Source organism: Ambystoma mexicanum, chromosome 5q (genome assembly GCF_040938575.1).
Source record: "Ambystoma mexicanum isolate Mex_15411 chromosome 5q, UKY_AmexF1_1, whole genome shotgun sequence".
Lineage (NCBI taxonomy): Eukaryota > Metazoa > Chordata > Amphibia > Caudata > Ambystomatidae > Ambystoma > Ambystoma mexicanum.
The window spans coordinates 1,268,778,062-1,268,791,140 of record NC_090933.1 but is presented as its reverse complement, the minus strand read 5'-3'; the positions used below and the strand labels follow the sequence as shown (position 1 = coordinate 1,268,791,140).

General features: G+C 45.7%; 1 protein-coding gene across 4 annotated transcripts in view; it reads left to right on the top strand.

The window, feature by feature from the left end:
* Nucleotides 1–12,106, top strand: part of OPLAH (5-oxoprolinase, ATP-hydrolysing) — a 664,980-nt gene extending 652,874 nt beyond the window's left edge. For all 4 annotated transcript variants that reach the window (XM_069621803.1, XM_069621805.1, XM_069621802.1 and 1 more), the window contains one exon: nt 10,950–12,106. In XM_069621803.1, coding sequence (XP_069477904.1) covers nt 10,950–11,108 — 159 coding nt within the window. In that variant the 3' untranslated portion in view covers nt 11,109–12,106. The remainder of the gene's footprint in view (nt 1–10,949) is intronic.
* The last annotated feature ends 973 nt before the right edge of the window (nt 12,107–13,079 follow it).

Sequence of the window (13,079 nt, the reverse complement as noted above, 5' to 3'; positions counted from 1 at the left end):
TCTCTACTTCCCACCTACTACCAGCATAAGCCACCTGCTCCACTAGTCCCGTATTACTGGCACTTTTTCTGCTCATGAAGTTAAACTTTCCCTGTACCTGCTTCTATGCTAATTGTGTACCTGTGACCTAAGATATGTACCTGCGAATTATATTTCTGTCTGTAATTGTTTCAATGCTATTATTTGTACCCTGTGCTTTAAGATTTGTGCCTGGTTGCCCTCTGGCCTAGCGCGCTATACAAAGAAATAAAATAAAAATACAAATACAAATTGAGCTTAACAGCCCTCATCTGAACATTGTTACTGAATCTGGGAGGCATAAAAGGCTCTCTCAGAGAGATACAGAGGGAAGGTGTAGAAGGAGCTGGAACGAGAGCTGGAAGGCAGGCTGTAGCAGTAGAAGCAGAGAGAAAGCGCAAGGCTGGCAAATTACGCAGAAGTGGAAGAACAAGATGGACGCTGGGACGTGGAAACAGCAGATTCATCTGCAAGTTCTGAGAGAGTCCTGTTCTCCAGAAATCTGAAGTTCAGAAGCTGCGCAGCGGAAAATGTGCAGGAGACTACGTTTTCCCCATGTGAGCCTGATTGCTTTGATTGCATAGCTGTGAATGTGCAGGAGACTAAGGCCAGAAGCAAGAGGCAAGCTAAGGGTCTCGGAAAGAAAAAGGAACTCCCAAACTGAGTGGCCGTGCAGGAGAACAGTGTGGCTCCCCAGCGAGCCAGAAGGAGTAAAAGTGCTAGTGGAAGTCGGGAAAGCAGTGCAACCCGCAAAGCAAGTGTCTGAGAAGCCGGTGAGTGAAGCACGACGTTCTAACACATTGCGCAAGCCTTGCCGGTAACTGTATCCAGCCCCTTATTAACTCGCGTATGGCATTCAGAGTATTGTTAACAATGGAAATGTAGCACTCACGCATACCTGGAAAGACCTTTTACTCGCGTGAGAAGCAAAGTTACTGAAAACTATTGTTTTCTTGTTTAAAGACTGTTGTTGTCTAACGGAGTGGTTGTGTGTCCCCAATTAAGGAGAGGGAATGCTGTCTAAACCATTTCCAAATACCTAACCTTGACAAGACACGAGTTACAATTTATAAAGTCTGAAAACTACATCAAAAAGAGGCTGTGTGTGCTGTGAGAACCCTGAGGCATTTCACGCAGGTTATTCCCGTGGATCCTTTGTTCAGGTGGCCAGGGGAGGGCCATTGCTCTTGGAGCCCAACCTTGGGGGTGGACGAGCGAGGGAGGATCACCTGGACAGTAGGTCCTTGGAGACTGCAATGCACCCCTACCCGATATCCCAGCAGATGTTATGGGATGTTGTCACCAAAATCCCATCCCCCCAGCACTTTCCCTTACGGAAAAGACACAGAAAACAGCAGGGGAACTCTAAATTACATCTAAAACTTAAAACGAATTTCACCTCTCCACAACACTACAACTCCCATAATCCCATTCCCCCATTGAAATCCACTGGGACGAGGAAGAGGCGGATTGGAGTCATGAAGATTACCCATAGGAATCAATGGGCAATTGATTTGTATGGGCAGTTGTTATGATCAGTAGTCAGGGTACTTATAAAGGATACTCATGTAGTCAGCTGTGATCTTCACGCTACTTTAATCAGGTTTCATCACAAGTAGATAGGAAGTACAGTACTAGGAAGCCCACTGGCTCCCACCACCCAGGCTACATTATTACCAACTGCCCTGGGTGGAATCTCATACACTCAGCATTCCAGTCAGTCACACTGCAGGCATTCCATTCATGACTGCACACCTGCAGACACACAGCATGCATTCAGGAAGAGGGGTAAAGCAGGGAATAAACATATAATAGGTGTACCTTTCCTAACAGCAGTCTCCATGTTGTCCCGATAATGAGGTTAGGTAGAGTCAGGCAGGGAGGGACAACTATTCACACCTTACTCCAATTAACTCTAGCTGGGAGTACACAAGCAGCAGCCAGGAACAGCATTGTGAGCGAGTCAGGGATGCTGGAAGGTACTGGAGAGCAGGAGAGAGCCCATGTGAGCTGGAGAGACCCTGGGAGGGCCAGAGGAGGAGAGGAAAAATGCACAAACACTGGCCCTGCTACCAGAGAGGATATTTCAGTGTGGGGGAGGACACTGTCCCTCCAGAAGGCAAGACCAGGGGCAGCTGGCGTTGCCTAGCGGTACTGGCAGTTAAACACCTCCCCTGGGCCAGGCAAGTGAACCCAGGTCTCTGAGGGAGCAGAGGGAAAGACTCGGACCTCCTACAGATATCCCCTTTTGGCTCCTGCAGCTCCCAAAGACAGAAAGTGCCATTTCGGGGAACAACAAAGTGGTAGCAAAATTGACCCCAATGTATTCTAGGACTAGAACTCCCAAAACCTTGTTTGTGTTAGAAATTGTAACTTTTTAAAAAGGGATCCGAGCCTGACAGACGGAGGCCCAGTTGTGAAGCTATAAGACGCAATCAAAACCTTCAAGACCAGCAGCAGAGTGCTCCGGTGCTCGTGTGAAAGACTGGCTGATTTCTATTTGTTTTGTGTGGAAAGTACAAAGACCAGAAGGCTGTAAGAGAGCTAAAGGAGAGACCAGCTGCAGAGGGATCTGTCACAATGGGGGTGCTTACTCAAGAAACTCTGGTCAAACCCGTGTTTGTCGAAAACTACTAACACCAGAAGGCCTTGGGGAAGGCAGTGAAGGAACAGTCAAAGTGGTCATACAGGGGTCTTGCAAAATCCTCTGTACCGTCAAATGTCTTTGACCGACAGGTGATTGAGAAAGGCACAGTTGATAAAGTTGGCAACAGTGAACCAGGTGGAGGGATGCTAACGAGAAGGGGCAGATTCTAAAGCCCCATAGTGAACTGTTTCATAAAGGTTGAAAGGAAAGAACCCAGCATGCTGATGGAAAGGAGCGAAGCATGAAGGCCCTATGAACAGTGTGTAGGAAGGAGGGAACTCTACTGCAAACAGTGAAGTGTTTTGAAAAGGTGGCCAGCAGAGGGAGGATGACACATAGGGCTGAAGCCTGCAATACTGTTTAAAAGGATATGAAGATTCGTGAAACATGAAGGACTGCAAGACAAGGGGAAAGGAAGGACCCCCCTTGTCAATGAGGATCCGAGCCCCGCCGAGGGAGATCCAAGGGTGAAGCCATCACCCAACGTATATGTTGAAGAGAACTTTTTGTTTGTGGAATACACCAGGTCCTTGAATGTCCTAATATTGATAAAAACTCGTGTGGGTTTGCGCCTGGAAGAGGGGGACCCAGGGGTGAAGGCATCACCCACCGAACATTTGAGAGGAACTTTTTTGCTAAAGCGCACCTGACATATTATTTGAGAAAACTTCTTTTTTTATTGAAAACCTTATCCGTCATTCTTTCTGTATTTAGTTGTAAGGAATTGGCAATAGGTTTTTCTTAGTATAGACCTTTTATTTTGCCACAACTCCACAAGGACTGCTTTATTTTTCATTTGATGGTCGATGCTTGCTCCCATCTTAGATTTAGGTTTAGTTAGGCGTTTTTCCAACCTGCATAATGTTTTAATAAACAGCCATGAACTGTGATCACTTGTGTGTGTTGTCTTACTGTTACCACCAGGAGTTCCCTACATTGGACCTCATTATAACCCTTGTGCTCCCGTAATGAAGGGGGCCGGTACGGGACCGGCCTCCTTCATTACAGGAGTGCCGATTACGAGGTTCCCTTTGCGGGACTCCGAACAGACGTCTGGTAAAACCAGACTTCCTTTCCGGGTCCCGCGAGGGGAATAGGGAGGTAATAACAGGCCATTCATAACGTGCCTGTTATTATCTCCCTCCCCATTCCCATTGAGCCCTATGGAGGCTCAAATGGGAATGGGGAATGGTTCCTTCAAGGAGGAATTACCGGGTCCTCCAATGTTGGAATGACCCGGTTATTCCTCATTGAAGGAACCCGGTAATGGAGCCCGGTTTGGAGGCAGCCATGGTGCCATTAGCACCATGGCTGCCTCCAAACTCGTAATGAGGCCCATTGCCTAAATGTGAGTCCCAAAGGAAGTCGGCAGTATCATTTGCCTTTACACAGGAATACAGTTCCCTATTCATCTTTAAAACCTTAAAATGTACTTTAAAGAGAGGTTGCATGGTGCGTAATTGTGTTTTCAGCTGAAAGACTGAGGGCCTCATTACACGGATGGCGGTAAGGATTTACCGGTACTGGTAAAATACCGGTACTGGTAAATCCTTACCGCCTTACTACGAGGTCCCTTTGCGGGTTGGGGGATTTAACGCCTGCTTTTTGCAGCCGTTAAAAACCAACCCGCAAAGGGACCCAGGGAGCTAATTACGGCACCGCAATTTGTGGTACCGTAATTAGCGCTTTCCCCATCCCCATTGAGCCCTATGGGGCAAAAATGGGAATGGGGAAGGGCAATGGTGGAAGGGGGAATTACCGCCCCGCCAACCTTGGAATGGGGCGGTAATTCCCCTTTCCGCCAAGGCGATGCCGGTATTTTACCGGCATGAACCATGGCGCTAATAGTGCCATGGTTCTCCGCCATCCGTGTAATGAGGCCCTGAATCTTATACTGTATCTAGAAGTAATATACCGTTCACTTCTACAAAGTAAAGATGATAAACTGTTGAAGAGAAGAACACACATTACCCAAGCCAAGAGGCATTCCATGTTAATAGTGAAACCAGTCTTTCTAAGTGTTAAAGAGCCATCCAGCTGCACTGTGAAGTTATTAACAACCAAGTAGCATAAGAGCAAGTGTGCAAGTATTACCTGGAGTTAAGAGAGTGGCACCAAGGCTTCTAGGTAATTACTTTAGCAATAAGTTCTGAGACTGCGGGACATTACCGCCTGAGGTAATGCCCCCGGGGCCCATAGTTACAGGCCCAACCGAAACGAGGGCCTTAATAAAGGCCCTGCAGGCATAACCGCAGGCGGTAATGGCCCACAGTCGAGGGGCTTATTGCTATTAGTACCCCGGCCGGTTAGACCGGGGTACTTATGGTGGGTTTTTTTCTGGTTGCAAAACGCTTTGCATTTCGCAGCTGAAAAATAAAAAAATTAAAACTTAAAAATAAATGGCCGCCACGGACAGAAAAACATAGTCTGTTTTCTCTTTCCGTGGCGGCCATAGTAAAGAAATAAAATGGCCATGATGGAAGGGGAGAATGGACTACGTGTAGTTCCCTTCTTCTCTCCCATGGCCGCTGTTGACTCGCATGTAAAAAAAAGGTAAACAAAACAAATGGCCGTCATGGAACAGGGAGAAGGCACTACGTGTAGTCTCTTCCCCCTTTCCATGGCAGCCTGAAGAAACACAGAAGAAAGGCGAGGACCGGCGTGAGGGGTGCGGTGCAACGTGAGCTGGATTACCAGCAGGTAAGGCTTGGAAAAGGACCAATGGGTAAGTAGCTTTTTTATTTTTTGTGCCGCATACTAATTGGGCTGATAGCTGGCAGAAAGGTGTGAGTAAAGCTGGGGAAGGGGAACTGACTGAGTGTAAAGAATATTCTTAAGTAGACATAAAGTGGAAGCCAGAGACAAGTGAGTCTTATGGGCAGAAATAGGTTGTTATTGTGGCATACAGACAGGTGAGACAAAGAGGCTGCCCCCGTTTTGAAAAAGTAATTAAAAGGAAGAGTGCCCTGCCCACCTGAGGAGGTTGAAGTGTATCTTGTCAAAGCCTGTCTAACAATACAAAGTATGGAGCTGTGGTAGTAGTACTTAAACTGTGGTGGTATACTAAGTTTTCAGCGGATGTAACCTTGCAGTGGTCTAAAACTAGTAACGTACTGTGGGAAAAAGGTGACTGTTCTCATAGTACCACCAGTAGAAGTGTGGTTGCTGAAGTGGAAGCAGCAGCACAAAGAAATCATCATGACCATACCAATGTAAAGTTGTAACTAAAGAAGTCCTAAAGAGTTGTGTATTATTGATATTGGGGAATATTACACCTTCTTTTGAACTGTGGCAAACTTCTGGAAGAAGAGACAAATTATCATAACGAGGATTAACATTGGCGCCATTTCTTTTTTGAAAGTTGGGAGTGGATCTTTCATCCAGGAACAAAGATTTGATAGCAGTGTATTTGTGGATTTTTGTTTGATGAACTTTTTCTTTGACTTTGAATTATCAAGAGCTGGTACAAAGCCTTTCTTTTCTTTTGCTGAACATTTTGAGTTGACTTTGAATCCTGGGTTCAGGACCTTACCCAGAATAGAAGGTCATTCAGACACTGTGGGCCTCATTACGACCCTGGCGGAATGGGTTTAACGGCGCTGGTAAAGGTGCCGGTGCCGTTAAACCCATTCCGCCCTATTACGAGGTTCCTTTGTGGGACCCGCTCTGGACGTCTGGTCAGACCAGACGGCCTTTGCGGATCCCGCGAATGGACCAGGGAGCTAACAACGGGCCCGTTGATAACGCGCGCGTTGTTAGCTCCCTCCCCATTCCCATTGAGCCCTATGGGGGCTCAAATGGGAATGGGGATGGGCACATTGAATGAGGAATTACTGGGTCCTCCAAGGTTGTAATGGCCCGGTAATTCCTCACTCAAGGAACCCGGACCCGAGTTTGGAGGCAGCCATGCCCTTATTAAGGGCATGGCTGCCTCCAAAAACTCGTAATGAGGCCCTGTGTTAATATTGTTTATTATATTGCGTTGCCACATATTTTCTTTGTGTGTTTGTTGTTTAGTGTGGGCCAGTTATCCCATGCTACAGAATGTTCCCTTAGATTTTAGACTAGGCAGGAAATTCCTCAATAGAGTGGGCCAATCAAGGCTTTGCTTTTATATATTTTCCTTAATAGAATGGCATATTTTGATAAACCCACAAGCAGTTGTCCGCCTCGCATTACTGACCCCTCACAAACCCCTTAAATTTAAGACTACAAACACAGGTGTAGACCCGCAGAAGGGTGCAGGAACACATTAAACTATTGTTAGTACTGCCCCTGATAGTGGAGAAAGCTCATCTTGACGTTAGTTTAATTTAAAGTCTTACTGTTCACTACCATACCCCTAGTAAACCTTTGTTCATTTCTGAGATATTTTGGTGTCCACCTATGTTGACCCCTGTCACCTATGTGACAGCACCTACTAACAACAGGATGATCTTTACCCTAGGATTCTGACTGACACGATAGCTAATGAGAGAGAAGCATACCCCATCCGATGGTGCTCAGAACCCTTCAGTGAAATACATCCCCTTTGTTCATAGTTACCCATTGTGACAGGGTAGCTTGGTGGGATGCACAAAGGGGCTGACACAGGGAAGAAGAGAGTTTATTCTGACAAGTGCAAGAGAAACAAATGAATAGCCAGCAATATCTTTGTCAAAACCCATAATGAGTGTCTTTTATAAGAGAGCCGGTAATGGGGTCTGTCCACCATAGGTTGAGTGCCTGAAGGATAACCCTGGCCTTACTCTTCAGATTGCGGTTCATTGGGTCCCAAGACACTCGTAGATTTAGTATGATGGGGGAGCCTTATGTGCCGGTAACCTCTGGGATGAATTAGTTGATAGGTCTCCTCCAGCAGATCAAGACAACAAAACATCGGGTGAGCATTACCAGGACCGACTCCCTCGTTCAGGCTCTGACTCTGAGATTGGGTCCTCAGGGGTCCCCGAGATGCTCCCTTTCTGCCCCTTCCTCATGTAAGCTCCCTGACACCCAGTAATTACAATGTCTCTTACCTCATCCCACACTCTCTAAGTCATGCCCTGGTCCGACCTAGTTGTTGGAAACTTTTTACTCTCTTTTGTAAGAAGAGTTTCCTGTTCTCCCACCTCCTATGGCGCAGTGATGGTATCTCCTCCTCTAGCTCCTTTCCCCCTGCCACATATGTTAAGGGCTCTACCTCATTCCCCCTTCCTGGTTGGTTTGGGTTCCTCATTGCATCTCTTTTCCAACCTCCCCAAAATGTTCTCTCTCCTTCTCATGGTGTGCCATCCCCTCTGCCTAGTACCACTTTCTCTCCTTTTCATTCTATCTCCTCCAACCTCCTCGCTCTCCAGCACCTCTTTTCCCCTAGGTGATACCTCTCTCTCTTGCTCCCATCAAACTCCAGCTCTCTATTCCATTTCTCGCCTCAGTGCTCCTCTCTCTTGCCACTATTCACCAAACTCACTCCTCCACCTCTACTTAAACAACCAACGCTGCTAGACAGATCTTGCTCCTTTTCCTAGGAAGGTCCCTCCTCCACTAGGGTGGTTCTTAGTGAAATTGAGGAAACTTGTGGAAGGGGGCTGGCGTGAGGTTATGCCATGTTAGTGGGCCTCATCATTAGTTGGGCTGTATTCCCGGCTGTAATACTGCTGACTGTAATAGCCCTAGCGCCGACCGGTCCGGCGGTATTACCACCGGATCACGGGTTGGGCCTTAACGGTAAATCCCCATTCCTGAATGGGTCCATTGGATCCAATGGGGAATCTTCGGTGCTAATACTGCGGGCTAATACAGCTGGCTGTAATATAGACAAAAATAGGGATTTTCACCTCCAGAAAAAAGCTGGAGGTAAAACAGCCGATTTAGCGCCCAACTCGTGATAGGGCCAGCCCTTAAATGCGGCAGTAATACCGTTACCACTGCATTTAAGGGCTCCAGCCCAACTCGTGATGAGGCCCAGATGTAAATCATAAAGGCCTGCCTCCATCTAGGATTCAAATAGATGGTAGTGTGGATTATCGTCCCCTGCCCCAGGTAGTACTACTGTTATTGCCCAGAAGCGTCTGGGTCACCTTCTCCTCTGGTGTGTGGACTGCAAGTTTGCAATTCTTCCAATGAGTAGGGGAAAATGTCTACTGCATTTGTGTTGTCCTCGTTGCGGGTGATTTGTAAAAGTGAAAGTGAAATCCCTGCAGTTTGTTGAGTGTCCTCAAGAGTTAGCTTCAACCCCCCCTCTTTTCTCGCGGTGGTCCGTAATAGGAGTAGGTGTGGTGTGGGGGCTCCTGCCGCTCTTCCTTTGCACGGCCCGGGGTGCAGCAATAGGAATTGGGATAGGGGTGTGTATGAAATGATGCCCTTGATGGTTCTCCACATGTACAATCTTGAGGTTTTGAATAACCTTGTGATTGTCCCCTTAGGGACCCAGCCTCTTCATAGGAAATGGGTCGTATTCTCCTGTGACTGCCCCCCGTCTTAGTGTGGGGACCCGTTCGGTGGCTGGGAATCCCCCATATAACTACTTCCGGTCCAGCATCCACTAGCTTGGGGTGGCCATTAAACCCTTAGATCAGCCCACTATCGGTCCCCAGGGCTAGGAAGGCGACTTCATCACACCGTGTACAATTCACTATCAATATTAAGTATGGCTGTATCATCTGGGGTTCACATGCTTGCTTGCATCTACCTTCTAAAAGTGATTGCAGCACTAACTTGTCTGGTTCGCGAATAAAGTGTACATTGTCGAATTGTCACTCAGAACAAAAGAAAGACCCTTTTGTGAAATGTGTGTTTTGAAATGTCTACGTTTAAATTAAGAAATATTACCAATCAAGTTTTCTTCTGTGTGGGTATTCTGCGAGGTAGATTTATTTTTCCCACTGGCTTTCCTTCTTCTCCTAAAAAAATAACTTGCGCGTCAGTGTAAGTCAGATCTCTCCTACATTACCAGTAGACCTAAGGGACTAACCTGCCAATCTCCAGTATTTTAATTTGTGCTTCCTGACACATTACGTGCTACTTCTGTTTAGTTACTTGAAACATCAGATGAAGTGTTACTAGAACGGTTCCATTTAGGAAGTTGTGTAGTTTTCTGATAAAACGCCTGCCATGTACATTCAATGCCATATTTGTTGTCTAATGCGCCCCGTCGAAACTTTCACATTTTCTTGGATGCTAATTCCTTTTTATAAGTGTCTAACTTAGAATAGATTCTAATGTAAACGTGAATTACTCATATGAATACATCTGTACTCAAGTGTTCTTGAAAGCAGCTATGTCTGAATCACTTTTCTGAACACTGGTGGCTAGCTCTTCAATAGTAAGAAGAATTAAGTCTAAAAAACACTTATTTAAGTTCTGATACTACTTTTAAACGAAAGAACGGCTATCCTTGCAGAGGGTTGATTGTAGTATCACCCTTAAGCCTCTTGGTATTATCTGTGCAGTATAATATTGAGCTAAAGTTGAAGCATTCAATTTCTGACTGATATCTTTTTGGATAAGGTATCTGAGTTGTTTTATAACCTATCCAGTTTCTCCTGAGTAGATAACTCATGCTACTTTTTTAATGAGTCATAAAATCCCAGTAGCTTCTTCGGAAGAGAAAGCTAAAGTTTCTGCACAGTTTTCTGTGATACGACCTATTTTTGAGAAAGACATTCTGAGATAGATGCAGTTTACCAGTAGACTGAATCTAGTAAACCAATTTGAAACATTCTAAGAAAAATGTTTTTGTTGCTTACACACAATAACTCTTAGCTTAAGATCAGCTTAAGATCAAAATAAGACCAAAGACAAAAACAGTCCTGCAGAGAACTCTGTCAAGAATGTGTGGCACACGTCAAGGGAAGAATCCCCACTTAAGGTCCTTACATGTTCATGAAAACGATCAATGATATTCAACACAATAATCACTTTAACTCCCAAAAATATTTTCAGCACCAATATAATGAAACTAATGATATGTGATCTAAAATACTAGTTCGTCAATATTATCTTCATACAGAAAATCAATTTGTTTTAAAGAATCGTATTGCATAGATCTGGTAAATATATAACAAAAACAATAATAAGTTCATCCACGTTTGGCATCCTGTGATGTAATTATTTCTCAACGCGTTCAAAACTCTGATTTTGCACCAGGTGCACTACATTTGATAATTGTGAGGTTCATTTTTATGATTTGGTTATTAGGGTAAACTTTATTTTGTTCTGTGATATTTTGACATGGAACTGAGAAAGAAGCTTGTGTCCTTGTTTAATCGTCGGCCTTCCTCCTGCCTTCCTTCCCACACAGGACACCTTCCGTCTCCAGACACCCGGAGGAGGTGGATTCGGAAAAAGCGATGGGACAAGCAAACATGGCGAGCCCACTAAAGAAGTCAAGGAGTTAGAGAGACCATTTGCAGAGAGAGGCAGCGTCTATGAATACCGCATGGCCCAAGAAACCGTCTGACCAGGCAAAGGGCAATCCACGAGTACAACAAAACTACACCATCTCTCTTGGTGACCTAAAGAGGCGTGCCTACTCGTCAATCCAGAGAGGGTTCTCAGGTGAACAGAAGACATTCTGAGTCAAAGACACTACTTGCAGCATTGGAATCATTGATTAACAATCCCATGTTGTGAAATGCTGTCCCCTTCTTGTATCGTCTTCCCTCTGGTCTTGCCTACTCTTCATCCTCCTACCAACCCTACTTTCTCTTCCCTTCCCCTCCCTATCCCTCTTAAAATTACTTTCAGTGAAGCATATGTTCACATAAAACATCATTGTATTTGCTTCACACCAAAGATTTGAATTCTTGGACTTCGATCGGTGTAGAATCTCATTCAGAAATTAGTGGGGCCTTTATTGGTATCTGAGTTGAGTATCCTGTGGTTACCCAGTGGACTGCTTAACACTCCAAAGAAAATGACTTGCATGGTGCAAAGAGTAACTTCTGATAAACAGTGAAAAGCAAAAACAACCGAAAGAGACTAAAATGGCTTTAATTGGACAATATGCTTTTTATGTATTCTTGTCTTAGGTTTCCTTGTGTATGTTTTCTGGGGTAACGCTTTGCCTCTGTCCTTCCGGTTTATTGACATGGAATCACTGTTATCATTCACTGTAAGATCATAGTACATCAGCGAGCCTTCATAATAATTATATTTATAGGGAAATGCATAAACTAATGTGCTATATTTCACAGCAAGCTCTTTTCTCTCACCTGAAAAGGCCATTTCATCGATTCATATCCAGTGGTTAAGGAGCAATCAGAGTGGGCATGCTGGGCAGTTGTTCAAGAAAATCATGGGTGTTGTGAACAACCTTGGTGTGAGGCAACATTGGGTATAGTGCCTGAACTATGCAGAAAGGTGTGTTTAGTTAAGATCCACACAGACATTTTCTTTTAAACCGTTTCAGTGGTGTATTTTAATTGTTGCATTAAAGACATTCCACCCCAACCCAAATATTTGTGGTATTTTATGTTCTCTTGCAGAGATCATGCTCACTAACGAAAAAGCCCTTTAATTCTGTAAAATCCCCACTGAACAGCAGCTGGGTGTTGCTTGAGAAAGTGTCAGGTTCTATGAATACTGCCAAATGGCAGATTATGTTCAATGTTTTACATTAAAAAGACTCAAAGAAATTATGGGCAATAATTAACCAGCATACTAATATCATCCGCCAGGCCGGCCGCAGCCGAGATTGGCGGTTGCTACCGCGTTGGAGCTGGAGACGCCGAGGTAGAGTTTAGTCCCCTCTTTGTTTCCGCGTCTCCAGCGATGCAGCGCAGCGCGGCCGGTCGTATTTAAGGCTCCGCCTTCTGGCACGACACTGCGTTGCAACCCTCCTCTGGATGTTTTCCTGCTTCCGGGTTAACACGCGGTGTTGTTTCTGTCCTCTAGCTTCGGCTTTCTTACAGAAACTTTCCTACTTGTGCTGTTTGGTGCCTCTGCTTCCCTCTCTACTCTCCGGATCCTCGCAGTCGGCACCTTCCTTCCCCCGCTACGCAGAGCCGTGCCCTGCCGGTCTCTCTCTCTCTCCTCTGCGGCTCCTGCTGCTTGTTTCCTTTCTCTCCTTCCCTCTCCTTACCTGGCCTCTCTGCTTTCCTTGAGGCTCTTCCTCATCCAGCGGTCCCATTTCCAGGTCCAGCCTTCCTTCCTGCCTCATACTGGTCGTAGCTACCCGTACTCTGCTACTCCTGCACTCCTGGCATCTGGACTATCCCTTCGCTACAGACACTGTACTCTGCCTCGGATTCGACCATTGCCAACGGTCCAAACTGAAATCCGGATTGAAGAGCGTCACTGCTCCACTGCAGGGTTTTTTCCCCTTGGGGGTTTTTCCCTGATTTCTGGCTTGGTTCTGGAAGGGAGTCGCGGGACAGCTGTTTTTACAGCAGTCACTGTGGCTTCCCTCCGTGACAAGCACCATCTTCCC